The 16,924-nt window shown below is 41.9% G+C and overlaps 1 protein-coding gene across 2 annotated transcripts in view; it reads left to right on the forward strand.

The window, feature by feature from the left end:
- NR3C2 (nuclear receptor subfamily 3 group C member 2) overlaps positions 1–16,924 on the forward strand; it is a 344,327-nt gene that overhangs the window by 299,817 nt on the left and 27,586 nt on the right. For both annotated transcript variants that reach the window (XM_045993274.1, XM_045993266.1), the window contains exons 7-8: positions 2,036–2,166; positions 7,778–7,935. In XM_045993274.1, the coding sequence (XP_045849230.1) occupies positions 2,036–2,166; positions 7,778–7,935 (289 nt within the window). The remainder of the gene's footprint in view (positions 1–2,035; positions 2,167–7,777; positions 7,936–16,924) is intronic.

The following is a 16,924-nucleotide window of genomic DNA, read 5'->3' on the forward strand; positions in this document are numbered from 1 at the left end:
GGTCATGATCTCATGGGTCATGGGATCAAGTTCTGCACCCAGTGGGGAGTCTGCTTGAGGATTCTTTCCCTCTGCCCTTCTCCTTACTAGCATGCATGCTAGTGTGCCCTCCTCCCACATCCAAAAAAAAAAAAACAAAAAAAAAACACAAGTGGCTCAGTCAGTTAAACGTCTGCCTTCAGCTCAGGTCATGATCCTGGAGTCCCATCGGGCTTCCTGCTTAGCAGGGACTCTGCTTCTCCCTCTGCTCCTCCCTGGTTTGTGCTTGCTCTCTCTCTCACTCACTCTCTCAGATAAATAAGTAAAATCTTTTCAAAAGAGAGAAAGGAAGGAAGGAAAGAAAGAAGACATTTAGACTTGGTGGAGGGAGAGGATTGATTGGTTGGTTGTCCAAGTAGAAACATGCATATATTACCTCAAACTCCTAACACTGGGAATGTTGGAGTTCAGAGCCAATAGCCAAGAAAGAATTCTTGAGACATCTTTGGTGCAAAAAGGTGGTTTTATTAAAGCATGGAAACAGGGGCGCCTGGGTGGCTCAGTGGTTTAAGCCGCTGCCTTCGGCTCAGGTCATGATCTCAGGGTCCTGGGATCGAGTCCCACATCGGGCTCTCTGCTCCGCGGGGAGCCTGCTTCCCTCTCATTCTCTCTCTGCCTGCCTCTCTGCCTACTTGTGATCTCTCTCTGTCAAATAAATAAAATCTTAAAAAAAAAAAAAAAAAAAGCATGGAAACAGGGGGCGCCTGGGTGGCTCAGTCTTAAGCGTCTGCCTTCGGCTCAGGTCATGATCCCAGGGTCCTGGGACCGAGCCCTACATCGGGCTCTCTGCTCAGCGGGAAGCCTGCTTCTCCCTCTTCCGCTCCCCCTGCTAGTGTTCCCTCTCTCACTGTGTCTTTGTCAAATAAAATCTAAAAAAAAAAAAAAAAAGAAAAGAAAAAGGCATGGAAAGAAGATCTGTAGGCAGAAAAAGCTGCACTGGGGTCATGAGTAGTGGCCGATTACATACTTCAAGTTGGGAGGGGTTTAGGGATAGTGTAAATGTCTAAGGAATTTTGGAAGCAAGGTTTCCAGGACCTTGAGCTAGCTAACTATTAGGAAAAGTTCATTTATTACTGCCTAATATAACCTTAGTCATGAGAATTTTTAGATGTGTATCAGTGGGCCGTATGCTTGGAGACGGATTACCAACCTATATTTTGGAGTAGGTAGTGATAAAGGAAGTTTCCAAAGGAATTTTTATGTATTAAAGTAGACTTACTGGATCCTGGGTGGGGGGCAGGATAATGTTAAGCTAAGATTACCTTTTGCCCTTAGCAAAGTATTGACATCAAGGCAGCTGAGTTCCTAGAGGAAAGTCACTTTCCCTCTTTCAAGAACTTGTCAATGGGCTATAAGTAGTGTGGAAATTTAATTTTTTCTTTTGCCTTTGTTTCCCACATTGCTTTTTCCCTTTATCAGAAAGATTCTGTTCAAGATTCTTACATTTCGAAATTTTGTTCAATTTCCTTTTCAAGTGTACTGCTTCAAACAGTTAACAGTCATGTTTTATGACTTGTGTAAGGGAGGTCCACATGGAAATAAGACTGGTCACCACTGTCCCGTGTTCACAGCATCTAGTAGTTTGTCAAAAACAATAAAGTGCCTGCTCTCTCTAGCTGAATAGGAACAGAAGCCTGTGGGCTTCACCCCACATCACAGTGGCCCCTCTGCTCTATGGATGATCTCACTATATAACACAACACGACCAGTCATTACTCTTGACATGTAATAATGGCACACTTTGAACAAGTTTGGTGTTCGTGCTTCTGGCACATTGTCACAGGGCACTAGGAAATGGGGTGGCAGTGTTGGTCTAGAAGCAGTTTAACCATCAGTGGGGAAAGCGTCTAACTTGTCTTTGGATACGTATCTGCTCCATGTTGAAGACAGAGGGGAAACTCTGACTCAGATCTCTTACTAAGCTGCCTTGGGCCACCAGTCTGGGCTTGATACTGAACCATGTATTTTCAGAATTTTTTTTTCATTTTCTTTGCAGGGAAAAGATGCATCAGTCTGCCATGTATGAACTATGCCAGGGGATGCACCAGATCAGCCTACAGTTCGTTCGACTGCAGCTCACCTTTGAAGAGTACACCATAATGAAAGTTTTGCTGCTGCTAAGCACAAGTAAGTTGATGATGTCCACTTGTGAACTTTTTCTACATCATCAGATGATCTGACCTCTAAGGAGATGAGCCTATTTTCAGTGTCAGGTAGTTGGTATTTAAAAAAAAAAAAAAATGAGGAGGTGAGAGAAGGTCTTTGGTCTTTAGTGAACTACGTTAGTTGGAGAGTAGGAGGCTTTGGGTGAAGTAAGAGCATATTCCTTCATTTCCTCATCCATCCCACCACTAAATATTGACTCTGTTTTCTGTATAGTAGGATTCAACAGGGTACAGTTTCTGCCCTCAACGAGTTTTACTATAACATAAATTCAAAGATATGTTTAGTATGTCATGGAAAGGGATCATCCAATCAAGATAGAAGATAAAGAGGGTCACAGTGGCTCAAGAAAGGAGGGAGCATATGTAGTTTTGGAGATCAGAGAGGGATTGATGGTGAAGCTGAATCTTGGCAAGCTTTGCAAGGGTTATGAATTGGATATGAGGTCTGAGATGGCATTCCTGTCAGGGGATGATGTGAGCGAGTGTGGAGATGTGGGAAAACATATCCAGGTGTTAGAACTTTGTTCTGGGTGAGGTGGTTTACCCATTAATTTTTTAAATTTTTTTCTTCTTTATTCATTTAATTTTTCAAGGTGTATAAGGTGATGGTGGGTTGGAGAGGAGTGAGGAATAAGGTTGGGATGGAGGTTGGGCCAGGATATTCAGTGTCTGTTGAAGACACCTGACCTTCATTGTGTGGGCAGAGGAGTGCAGCAAACTTTGTGCAGTGGGGATACATGACCCAGGCTAAATTCTGTGCCTTTATGAAAATGTATCTGGTAGTAGAGTGGATTAAAGGGGGAAAAGAGGGGGAGGTAGAGAGGCACAGACAGAGAACTTAGCCAGACTGGAAGCACAGAGACTGCTGTGAAGCTATTGAAATAATAGGAGGAATGATAGTGGTAGGTGGCATGATGGATTGGAGCAAAGGCATTCAAGGAACACAGCCGAACTGACAATGGACTAGAAGGGGAAACAAAATCGTATGGATCAGAAGTGACACAGGTTTTGTTCACAGAGAAATGGCTAGGATGGCAGTTGATACCATAAAGAGGAATATGTTCATGTTGGGACTTGGAGAAGATTTGGTGGGGGTTTTATAAAATGACTTCTATTTCAAATGGGTTAATTTTCAGATATATCCTAATGGGTCAAAAGATGGGGAGAATCTGGGTCTAGCACTCAGAAGACAGGTTTGGGATTGAGACATTAACATGAAATTGTCCTCATAGAAAATTATCATCTAAGCTAAAATGGTGAGTGGGGTTGCCAAGGCACAGGAAGAAGGAGAACAGTCCAGTCGAGCCACGTGAAAGGAGGATGGCAGGGCTGAAGAGGCAGAGATGGGACTGTCAGTGAGGCAGAGAAACTAGAAGCCAAGAACTGGTTTCCAAAAGGAGCATGACTAACAGCAGAGCATCCACAGTGAAAATTGAGAGCACAGAGCGAGGCCTCCTAGAGTTGACCATTAGGACTCAGGCAAGTGCCTGATGGCCAGGGACTTGGCAGATTGATGGGAAGCATTTTTAGGCTTCAGGAACCAGGTATGAAAGTAGAGAAGTTGATGACATAAAGTGCCAGAGAGACAAGATAGAACAGGATTAGCTTTGGCAAGGGTGTTGAGCACTTCTTCCTGGGGCAACGGCACAAGGCACAGACATTTTCAAATTGAGGGGAAAGAATCTGAGAAAGTTCACATCAGATGAGAGGAAGACAAGAATGATGGAAGGAGGCAGCATGGAGAAGAAATCTCCAAGCCAAGTGCTGTGGCCACTGAGGAAACTGGGCCATGTTCTGGGTGCCAGGGATGCTAGGGTGAGAGGTATGGACTTCATAGGAGGAGAGATTGTTGACTGACCACCTGGAACAGAGAAGAGAATCCAGCGCATGCGCAGCCCTCCCGTTGTCTCATGAATCGGGGCGTGGTGGAAGGAGCAGTTTTCAGTAGAGTCATTTAGGAGAAAGTGGCGTCACTCTTCAAGGTAATGAGAATAGGAGGGGTCAAAAGAGACATTCTTTTCCCCCAGAGAGGGACTAGGTCTGAGGAGGAGTTAGCCTGAATCGAGTAGTGACAAGAGCAGGAAGAGAAGATGCCATAGCGACTCTGGATAAGCATCTGCTTCCCTGTGTGTAGCAGCTCCGGCCTTTGAAGGGTTTGCCATACATCTTATTTAATGCTTAAAAGAACACTTAGAGTTGATAACCCATTTCTGAAGCTAACAAAAAGGAGGCACACATGTGTTTTTGTCCAGTATCCTCTGTGCATTAGAACTCAAAGCCTTGGCTTTGGACTTCACATCCAGTGTTGTTCCTGCTCTCTCCAGAGCGGGGAGCCAGGGGCGGAAAGGCAGACTGGTGGCACGTGACCGCAGCGGAAAGCGGGGAGCGGCACGTGACCGCAGCAGGTGTGGAGTGGCACGTGACCGCTGCAGGGGGCGTGGAGCGCTTAGCAGGCGGGACCTAGACTCCAGCGGAGGGGGCTGACCTGCATCCCCAGCCGAGAGGTGGGACCAGCACCTCACAGCTGTGTTTTGTTTGGCCGGCACAGGTATTTTAGGTTGCTCTTGGCCTTTTGTCTTGTTTTATTTTCATTGAATTCGATTGCCCAAGGCAGGGCATGTTCTCTCCCGTTTGCCGCAGGCCCTACCATTCCTCACTAATTACACTCAGCCAATCTCCTGTAGGGTCCTGTGCGCAGCCCCTCATGGCAGGGTCCAGGGTCCCGAGAACTGGGCTCTTTTTCCCTGCTCTGCTCACCCTCCAGGTTTCTGACGACCCCGATTTAGCCTTTTGGGAATATAACTTTGGAAATAGAATCTTTAAATTCAGCGACAGTGATTCTGTTCCCGTTTCCAAGCCATGTCATTAACCATTACTGGCTTGAAAAATGTTCCAAGTATAGATCTAGATGTAGATAGATCAGATGGGTGATAGAATTTAAATGAAAAAATGCATGTGATACTACTCCATCTCAATTGGTGTCTTAGCCTTTAAGACCATTTAATCAGTCAGCCTATAATCAATCCTGATATCATTTTGAAGCTACCCAAATTAATTTATTAGCTTCCAAATAGCTCAGTACTTTGAATTCTGGTTTTTGTAGATGCAGGAAAAGCAAAATAAGAAGGCAGGAAAACATAAGTAAAGAATTGTAGGAGTCATAGAGCTGCAGTCTTTAGTAAGTTTATTTTGCTAACCTGTGATAGAATGTGTTAGGATTTTTCTTCTTTAGGTTGTTAAGTTGCACACCTGATAACCAATGTATCAAGAAAGTTTTTAGCAATGACATTGGGAGAATCTTGTGTTATTAATGCTTATGGAGGAAAACAGAAGAACTTCTACCCCAGTTGTTTGGATGGTTTCCAGCAGCCCTGCTGCATTTAATAAGTAAATTCAGAAAATCTGGGCAAACCTCCAAAATTTGAGGTTTTGCTTAAGTTCTCTTTATTTGTGGGTTTGTTTCAACTTCTAAAAAATCTGGCTGGGAAATTGGTACAATATATTTGAGTTATAGCAACAGTATATAAGTAATATTTGACACAAATCATTTGTAATCTTGAGAATTTCTGATACAGAACTATCCATAAGGAGGTCTTTGCTTAATCTTAGCAGATATACCAAATAGTAGTGAAATATAGTAGTGAAATTAATTTACTCCATTCTAATTTCAGGTAATTTGTTAATGTATGGGATGATCTCTATAAACATTTATGTTGAAAAGCAAAAGGTTTACTCCATATTTTATAGCTTAAAAAAATAATTGTTAACCTGTGTATGAGCACTATTTGCAAAGTATTTGCAAACTTGCCATTCTTTCATAAAGTTTTAAGTTAACATTAAAATTTTGGTAGAAAGTAGATCTATAGTTCTACTGTTAACATCCTGATTATTACCATCCTTCATCTGTTTTATACTTTTAAAACAAGGCTTTATTTTTAAAGAAAACAAACTATTTGTTATATAATGGATGGCATTTAACTTTTAATGTGAATGTCAAATATTTGAAACCACAGCTAATATTGTGGCAGCCTCAGGAAATGCATGCAATTGCTATTAGGGGTTTCTTTTTCCCCCACAAAAGTAGATTTAGGTAAACCGCAAACAATTAAATTCAAGGAGACTATTAACATAAGATGTGAATGTAACTTGTAAGATAATTTTTGTACAGGACAACAGGGTTTAATTTGGAAACAGCAGTATGCCCAGCTTCCAGGGCTCTCATAATAGTCAAAAATGTACTTAGCTATTCTTCAGGGCTGATGACCTGAGTAAATTATTATTTATCCCAGTTATGACAAATTAGCAAATATGCTGTATAATTAAGAAGTGAAAGTAAAAGGAGTTCCAAACTCAGAACATTAATTTCACAAGGTGAATTTTCTTTAGGTCTCCAACTCTTAAAAATTAAGTGATTTTATTTTTCAAAGTTAAAGCATACACATAACTATTTATTCGCTATGGTGGAAAAAAAGCAAACATGTAGGTAGATTTTCAGAGGGAATACTTTAGTTTGCACTCTGTCTTGCACCTTTTTCTAGAACATTCTCAGTACAGGAGTACCTTTCCTCCTTAAGGGCTTTCACATGTATCCTGGGACAAAGCATCTCCTTTCAGCAGGATGCAGAGACATTTGATATGCTTCTAAGTCCTGAATCCCAAAATATTGTTTCTAAATGAGATTTTTTAATTTAAAATTAAAAGCCAGCCGCTACGTAAAAGAAAACATGATCCTTAATGTTTTACTTGTTCAAAGAAAAAGGAGAACATGGTTTATCCCCTGAAAGTTACATTTTGCCTTACATGCAGAGCCACTGTGGTGTTACTCTTTTGCACACACAAACCAGTGCACAGACCCACAGCCTGGTTGCCTGGGAGACCACATGACAGGGCTCCACTGGTCATGTGATCCTGGCACAAAGAAGAGGCAAAGTGCTTCCCAGCATGCCTGTCCTCCCCCACCCTGTAGATAGCCAGTATCCCCAAGTGTCTTTGATATTTGAATTTGAATTTAGAGATGTTGCTTTCTAATTCTAGTCCCAGCTTAGATTGTCTGTGATTCTTCCAGTTGTCCTGGAAAATCAAAGTATATTTTCCTACCTCTGAAGTATTGGCAAGTTAGGATCCATAAAACACTTAGATGACAGGCCACAAGGCAACGTAGCATTGTGGTTAAGAGGCAGGCTTTGGAAATAGACCTAGGTTTCTACCCCTTCTCTGCCCTTAATTTATTGTGTCCTTGGACAGAATTAAACCTCCAGTCTTCAGTTTTGTCATCTATAAAATGAGAGTAATGATTATGTCATAAAACTGAGGTCAAGCTCTTGTTAATATACGCAAGATGTGTATTAACATACACCCAATAAATAGCGGTTATTATTCTTTGTATATAGAGGTGAACAAGAATTTATCAGTAGATAACTGCCATATTTGTTCATAAATGCAATTAGTTGCGATTCAGTATCAGTCTGAAAGTGAGCCTAAAAACCTCAAAATATTTTAGGTTATTTAACTGCTACAGTGTGAATGCTGTTTTCCATCCTGGGGATTTACATGTCTGTATTCCTTAAACACAGTTCCAAAGGATGGCCTCAAAAGCCAGGCCGCATTTGAAGAAATGAGGACAAATTACATCAAAGAACTGAGAAAGATGGTAACTAAGTGTCCCAACAATTCTGGGCAGAGCTGGCAAAGGTTCTACCAACTGACCAAGCTTCTGGACTCCATGCATGACGTAAGTAGAGCCTCTTGGTGCCTGTTAAATGAGAGATCAACCATCATACCCTGTTGACCCCACAAAACTGGAGAGGTGAGGAAGCGTTCTCAGGGCTTTGGGAAGAATAGAGATAAATTATTCAGCAGGAGGCAGCAAGTGCTGAGAACTGATTAAGAAGGAAATTTTCTTCAGATCACATTTGAAACAAACCCAGGTAAAGTAAAGGGTGTGGCTGTCTTCCATTCCAAGCAGGATGAGAGTGGCGTGGACCATCATGGCAAGACCTCTGTGTCCTGGGCCAGGGAAGGCCCTCAGATTTGCTACAGGTATCAGATCAAGTTTCACATTTCTGCTTACAATTTAGGAAATGTTTGGTTAATAAAAATGTTTGCTTTAACATTGCATAAATAGTGTCCATCTTCGACAACTATTAATCTAATAACTCAATCTTTCCAAAACATTATTAGTGGTCCAGGGCCAACTTGGATCATCTCAGTCTTTGCCAAATTTTGAATCCTATATTCATTCTTCACAGGAGTCACCTTTCTTGTCTTATGTAAATAGAGAAAGTAAATTCTGAGCTTGTTTCTAAATGAATCAATTATAGATGTAGCCGAGGTGTTAGCAGTTTCTACAAAATATCGATTTGGATAACTTGCTTTGTTATGTCATTTGAAATATGCTTCCTGTTTCACTTTGCGAGCAGTTTTCTGTAGCTCTAACTCAAAGAAAAAGTTGTACGCAGTCATGCTGATTTCATTTTTTATGTTTGTGAGGCTTTCATACTTTCTTTTGAAAAATTTATTGCCCAAGTTCAGCCCATATGATTTGTATAAGAAATCCTCTTTCAGATATTTCTCTATTGTTCAGAAAAGTGTTGCAAGGCTCCATGGCTAGCTAGTATTATACTAGTATTTGTATTGAAATCATGAGTCATCCTTTAAGATTTTGTTTATGCCAATGGAATGTGTGGTTTGATAGATAAGGAATGTGACTAGCCAGTGTTTTACACCGAACTGTCGGTACATACCACATTGATTTTGCTTTCTCCCAAATTTCCGTCTGGTATTAAGTCAAATTCCCACAAAGTGAATTCAGTGATCATTTGGCTAATTATCAGTGGCCTAAAGAGCATGGTTTAATGGAAAATCATAAGACCAAGAGATGATGGCAAATGCATCTTTAGAGTGATCACAACTCTGCCTTCCACAGCTCACACAGAGAACAAATGAAACTAGAGCCTGGAGCACAGGTCACCTATATGACAATAGGCAACAGATTTGCTTTCTCCTGTGAGCTTTATGGAAAGCCCTTTATGGTGGACTCAGAATGGGTTCTTGGGTTCTTTCTTGATGAATTCTCTTATTTGTTCAAATGTATGGACAGGCTCAAGTGCAAAATCAGAATTAGTATGTGATTGTCATCACTGCAACATATGGTAATAGATGATACACTTTAAGGCAGTTTGCATGTAATGAAACTCACCATGGAAGTTAAAACTGGTTTTTCCACAACCTCTCAGAATCTTTGTGCCATAAACAGAGTTGCACTAAAGAAACACTCAGAGTCCACACCTGTGGTCCGTGTGTCAGACTATCCTCACCCTGCTGGTTTTTTAGAGCCATGCTTGGCACAAAATTGGAACTCAGTGAATCCTTGACCCAAAGGCCTAGATCATAAATGATGATATTCTGCAAAATTCCCCAAGGTAAATCGGTGTCTTCCTAGTATTTTTTTTTGTCAAGGCATAATTGATAACACAATAAACCGAACATTATTACAGCATACATTTGGGAAGTTTTTCACACACTGGAGAAACTATCATCACCATTAAGATAATAGACATATTTATGGCCCCCAAAATTTCCTTGCCCCCCTTTTTTTAACCTTTCCTCCTACCTCCTGCTCCCCAGCTGCTTTCTGGCAATACAGATTTGTTTTTTCGTTGTTGTTGTTGTTTTCAGAAATTTTTTTTTTATTATATTAGTTACCATACGTACTTCATTAGTTTTTTATGTAGATTTATTAATATATTCCAGCATCTCATATACATGGAATCATGTGGTATGTAGGTTTTTTAGTCTAGCTTTCTTCACTTAGCATAATTATCTTGAGATTCATTACAAACTCATCGATGCATGGATCACTAGCATGTATCACATTGTATAACATTCATCAATGCGTGTATCACTAGTTCATCTCTGCCCTTTGCTGAGTATCATCTCACCATATGGATATCCCATAGTTTGATAGTTCAGTGACCTGTTGATGGACTTTTGGGTGATTTCCAGGTTAGGGACTAATAGAGATAACGCTGCCCTAAAATTTGTATACAAGTCTTCATATGGACATTGCTTTCTTTTCCTTGGGTGAATAGCTAGCTAGCAGTGGAAAGCCTGGGTCACATGGTAGGGGTGTTTTCCATCTTTATAAGACTGCCAAACTCTTTTCCAAAGTGGTTGTCCAGTTGTGCCTTCCGTTAAGAAGTGTGTGTGCACTCAGAGTGATTCATATCCTTGCTAGCAGTTGGTATGGCTAGTCTTTCTAGTTTTAACCATTCTAATAGCCATGTGCTAGTATCTCACTGTGGTTTTTATTTGCATCTCCCTAATGATCAAGGATCTTTTTGTGTGCTTATTTGCCATTCTTATGTCATCATCTTTAAAGTATCTATTCAACTCTTTCACTCATTCTGAAAAGTTGGATCATCTGTGGTTGTTGAATTTTAAAAGTTCTTTAGATATTCTAGATATAGATCCTTTATTAGATTTATGACTTGCAAATATTTCCTCCCAGTCTGTGGCTTATCTTCATTTTCTTAACAATGTCTTTTGAAGAGCAGTAGTTTCCAATTTTTTATAAAGCCCAATTGATTATTTCTTTTATGAATCCTGTTTTTAGTTGTAACCAAGAAATCCTTGCCCAATCCAATGTCACAAAGCTTTTTTCCTGTTTTCTTCTAGAGATCACTATCCTTCATTGACTGATATGGAATAAATTGAAAACCATTTTGTTTTAATATTTTGATTTTTGAGAGCATTTTTGGTTTTTCCTTGTGAAAGGGTAAATCCAATCCACCTTACTCCACCATGGCTAGAAGGAGAACATTCTTTGGGGAATCACTGTAGTCATTTTAATTCAGAAACCCTTGTTTTAAATTATCAAAAATGTTTACAGTTAGAAGTAGCCTAACAGAAGCATCTTGAATGCTCTATTTATATTCCTATTCCAGACAGAACATTGAAAAATGCATTGTAAGTCTAGAGGGACCTTTCTAACATTCACGCTTACTCAGACTTGAGACTGCCTACAGCTTTTTCATTAGAGTAAATTAGTGAATCAACATTTGTGGAATTTTCTTCCAGGGAACAAAGCGCTAACAACGACTGGCTCTGTACTCGAGCCTAGTTTTGGTCACCTTGTGGAAAAAGAGCATTTGTGCCTAAGGTTCACAGGAATATGAACCCTATGAGTCAAATCAAAGCTCTGCTTCAATAGCATGCATAGAATGCCACCCCTCAGGACACATGTCCAAAGATCTCAGTTCGTGTGGATTTCTCCCACATGGTGCACACATGTTGTTGGCAGAACAGTGCCAAGGTGTGTGAATGGAACATTCTCTGAAAAAATAGGTTGGCCAGTTAAGTATTTGAGTCGGTCAGCAGCTTTAATGAATCATAATCCCCCTGAACATCAATCTTTCCCTAAAGAATGTTTCAAAGAAAGCAGCTGTGGTCAGGCTGCTATGAATAGATGTATTTTAACATTGTAAATGTTTCGGTGTTATATGCAAGGCATATAGATTTCTTATTCTTCTAAGGAAAATTGATAATTAATGGTCGTTTTCTAGCTATTGCTAAGACAGGCAACTAAATTTCCACATGTGAGAAGCACATTTCCTTTTTTTAATATTTTATTTATTTATTTCAGATAGAACAGGAGTGAGCAAGAATGACAGTGAGCATGAGCGGGAGGAGGGACAGAGAGAGAGGGAAAAGCAGGCTCCCCACTGAGCAGGGAGCCCACCACGGAGCTCCATCCCAGGACCGTGGGATCATGACCTCAGCCTAAGGCAGATGTTCAATTGACTGAGGCACCCAGGCACCCCAAGAAGCACATTTCTAATGAAGTTATTGGTAACTTCTGTTCATAGAGATCAAGAACTGTGTTATGATCATTGTGTAGAACTGTTAGTAAATGTTAAATGATGATATTAATAGTACTTTTAGAAGCAAAAATTGCCCTTTTTGTATTAATTAGTTTTAAGATCATACTATTATAATCATCTTTATTTCATTATACACGCTAGCAAAAATGTGCCTCATGCATAGCCCTATTGACAAGGCTACAAAGGATACAAAATAAATGCATGACACCAACCCAAACCTCAAATAGCTTAGATTCTAGATAGGTGGCTGGAGAATGGTGCACAACAGAAGGGAATCAGGTGCCAAAACTGGCCGCCACAGCAGTAGAACCTTTTAGAGTACATGCGTCTCCTTCTTTCATGAGCCAATGAGCACCCCCCCCCACCCTACCATGTTCTAGGACCAATGGTGCAAGTGTGAATAGAATGTCCTTTGGAATCCCACTTGTCTAATGCAAGAAGATGTTCATCTCACAAAGCAGAGGCTTTAATGTCTGAAAGTACAAGTCAGTCAGTGTACGAGGGAGAACAAACCCTAAGCCTGGCCTCCAGGAGCTTGTAGTCGGCCCAGGGACCCCAGACAGCACTGTACAGGCAGTGTGCTTGGGACTTCTGAGGAGGTGAGCATGCCATGAGTTGTGGGCCCACTGCTGTTTATTCTGAGTTGATAGCCTGATTGAAAAAGCATAGGAGCCAGCTGTGCCGGGCAGGGGTCCTGGAAGGCTTCCAGAAGGGATTCAGAGACTCTTTATTTAATAGAAGAAGAGACGAGACAGATGCCCAGAGAGTGACTTTACAGGGTCCATACGTAGCTGGTGGCTGCTGAACCCTCCTGACTCACTGTCTCGTGCTCCTGACACCACTATCACTATGAGGGAGCGCTTCAGCCTAATAGCAGCTGTTCAGTTTAAGGCCGGTCTGCCTCTTTGCAGATCAGAAAACTAGCATCTAGGAACATTAAAAACAGCTGCATTGCTCTCCAGCTTTCCAGACTCATTTGGATCTTCGCTGGCATCTTCTGGAATGTGTTGTTTTTGTGAGGCATGGGGTTACATCTTGAAGGCAGTGAACCTGGCATTGTATTAAAATGTCATGCATGTTTAGCAGTTCCCAAAACAAAATGTTAGGTCGGCCTCAGCGTAAGCGAAGCCAGCTTGGGGGTGGAGGCTTTTGTCTCTGTGTCTGATCATCAAGCCCAGGTAAGAACCTATCCCTTGCCTGGGCAGGCACTGGTGTGTCCCTTAGATGCTGTTCTCTGTGTGACAAAAGGAAACACTGTGAGGGTCATGTTGCTGAAGAATTGCTTTCTGCGGTTCCAGAGGGAATGCTCGACAACTGAAGTGGCTCTTCTCTCAGAGCTAAGGTCTCCTTTCCGCGGGTGGGGGCGGGGGGAGCGGGGAGGAGCAGAACATCTGGCGGTACAGTAAATGCTCCATGTGCACACTGGGGAGACTTCGTTCTGTACGTGAAGAGGGCGTTAAGTTTCAGTGACACGATCACCAACAAAAGAGATATTGCTGCAAGCAGTCGAGACTATTAGCAAATTATTTTGAGATTCTCATTGCTCATTTAATTAGTGGGTGCTTTTGCATCCGGGCTGTGGTAGTGGTAATTTCCATCGTGATTACACTATAGGTGGTTTTGAGATCGACGCAAACCTATTTTCAGCCTTTCTCACCCCACACTGAAGAATGCAAGCCACAAGTTTGGCTCAGTCCACCATTTGGGCAGCCCGCTTTCTTTCACATTAGACTCTGGTTTATGTCTTCCCAGTCAGCTTCTCCTCGGGAAATGTTCTGAGACCAAAATAGGAGCCCACCGCAGAAATGTTACCCCGGGGATGGCCTGTGGTGCTCCACCACCATCTCTCCCAGTAAACTTGGGCAATTCACTTAAATTTTCCACCCCTAGTCTCTTCAACTATAAAGTGGGAATGATGTCCAACTTATAGGGAACTTTAAAGAGTGAATGAAATAACACAGGTCCTGAGTCGGCATCTGCCACAGACTGGGCAACAAACACCCCTCCGCATCCCCTTTTCCCCAGACTGTGTTAGAGTTTCCCCAAAACCATGTCCCACACCACCCAAAAACTTCCCTCGGGCAGTTTTCATCTGCTTTTAAATACCCAAACCCTTGGACCTTCAAGGAAATGACAGGCTACAGTTGGCAGGATAGGCAGTAAGGACCACTCCACAGAGCAGGGCAGGGAGCACATATGTTGTCTGGTGGTGGGTCACTAGAATTCAGTCAGTCTGCAAGCATTTCTACAGTCCTTCAGGTCCCAGGACGACACCACGTCAGCTGGACATTTACCAGGGGAGATCGGTATTGTTACAAACATGTTGGGGTGAGCTCGAGCCACCTTCTAATTTGTTGGAAGGATTAAGGGTGTTCGATGATGGAATAATGGCAGGTTGCTGTGAGGTGACCATCAGGAGGATTGAGGCTGATGAACTATAAACCCTTGCCTCAGGTATTATCAGAACACCTCGAGCAATGGATAAAGGCTGGCCATGCTGCTTCAGCACAAGGAGAGAAATTTCCCTCTCTTCCCGTTGCTCAGGTGACAAGGAAATGACAGTATTTAATTATTTGTAATTCAGTATTGGCAGTAGCACACCTGTGTATGTGCGTGTGTTCATGGGTGAGATAGATCAAGTTCAAAGCCACATTCTGTTTCACTGAGCAAAACAACTATTTAGTATAGTTGTTAGCAGCATTATACTGTCTTCTTATGTGACAAGACCATGACTAAGAAAGAGTCTAAGTAAAGGAAAAGATGTTTATTCCAGAGTCAGCTAAGTAAACAAAGCTTTATCTTCTAAGACACCAGTGGAGGAGAGGACAAAGAAATCATCATAGGTGAATATTTCAAATTAAATGAATGATTGACATGGTGGATCTTATTCTTTGTCTAGTTGTTAATACCAGTGGAACAGTTATTAATGGTTTACAGCATCTGTTTTTGCATTTCAATATAATACCTAAAGACTGGCATTTGCCTTTATAGATTCCCAGTTTCAAGGGTATAGCATAGTTCAGAATGCATTGCCCTGGGTGAATTGTGCCAATGAGTGCTTATTTTCATTTAGACCATTATTATGTTTATATAGTTGAAAAAAATGCATCAGATTTTTTTAAAAATAAGAATGGGGAAAACGGGAAAAAATAGAATATTTTAGTATTTTGATATTGTGGATAAATAGAGAGTTTATGACTTTGGGTGTGGCTTGGAAAGGTGTAGGATTGGCCATGAAGCCCAACAGAAGATGTGACTCCCCACAGATATGAAGGATGGCCTTACCTATTGTTCATTCTTTGTTCTCTTGTGAATTAAGGGCAGCATCAGTCAGTGGTCAGGATTATAACTCTCAAAGCTCCCCTAAGGTTTGTGATCAGTTCATATTGTGAGAGGCAGCAGAATAGCTGAATTACTGTCTTCCTAAACCTGTTGGGAAACGGATCTGAAAATCCAGGATAATACATAAGAAGATATCTTTCAGTGACTCCTTATTTTAGACTCTGTGGAATGACACATTCATATGTCAGCTACACTTCCTGTTGACCGTCTCCAGTGGGGTGTGCAGAGGAAGTGCTGCCAAGAGGCTCTGCTTCTGGGACCTGAGCTCCTGGCAGAGTAGGCCATGTATAGCAGCCTCCACCAGACCAGGTACTTTGCTGGTGCTGAGGATACAACAGCAACAAAGGAGCCTGGGTCCTTGACCTCAGAGTACAGTCTGATGGGAAATACAGACAAACTGGGAACTAAAATCCAGTGTGACAGGTGCCCAGTATGGGCTATAAGGCCCATAGGTGGCATATCTGGAAGAGGAAGAGGCAGGGTGGAGATGGCCCCGGGCCTGAGGTGAGGGTAGTGACTACTAAGCTGAGCCCCAAAGGCAAAGTAGGAGTTTGCCAGACAGATGGAGGGAAGCTGTTTCAAGCCAAAGGAGTTAATATCCCAAGGGAGAAAGCATGGTGATTTTGAGGAATGGAGAGTTTCATTGCATCCAAGGGTGTTGGGGAGGAACTGAGAGAAATGAGAATGGAGACGATGAAGGGATCTGTGAACCACCACAAGGGAGCTGTTGAGGGATTTCGAGCACATCTGTGGAGAATCTAGACCTGCTCTGTGTAGTATAGTAACCATTAGCCACATGTGGCTATTTACATAGAAGTTAATTAAAATTAAGTGAAATTTTAAGTTGAGTTCTTCAATCATAGTAGCCACATTTCAAGTGCTCAGTGGCCACCCGTAGCTAGTTGCCACCATTTGGGGTGATGCAGAAAGTCTGACAATTGAGGGCTGATCTAGAAACTATTAGGGGAGGAGCAAGAGAAACAAAGTGCCAGTTGGGATGCTTGTGAGGTGATCCAGGTAAGAGATGGGGGACGAAGCATGAGGGGGAAGGAGGACTGAGGAGACATTCATGTGGTAGAATGGATGGCTCTTGGTGTGATAAAAAAATAGGACATGGAGATTGAGAGAGGAGGGAGGAGGTCAAAGATGACCCTGGATTTAGACGTAGATGGCTGGATGGGCTGGAACCAGCACTGACAAAGAGCTTTGGGAGGGGATATGATGAGTAGGTTTTGGATTTCCTGATTTGAGGTGTCCTTAGGACAACCCAGGAAAAATGTCAGATAGACACGAGGCTCCTTGGAGAAGAAAAAAAGGAACATGGAATGCTGATGCAGAAGGGAGAGTTGGCTGCACATGGTCACAAAGCCTAGGATTAGATAGGCCCAGGCATTGGTGTGGAGCAGAGGACCTAGAACCAAACCCAGAGGGAGAAATGGCCAGTGAATTCCAAATGGGAAGATTCCGGAAAGGCTACAAAGGAGCTGATGCTGATCC

Source organism: Meles meles, chromosome 2 (assembly GCF_922984935.1).
Source record: "Meles meles chromosome 2, mMelMel3.1 paternal haplotype, whole genome shotgun sequence".
NCBI classification, from domain to species: Eukaryota; Metazoa; Chordata; class Mammalia; order Carnivora; family Mustelidae; genus Meles; species Meles meles.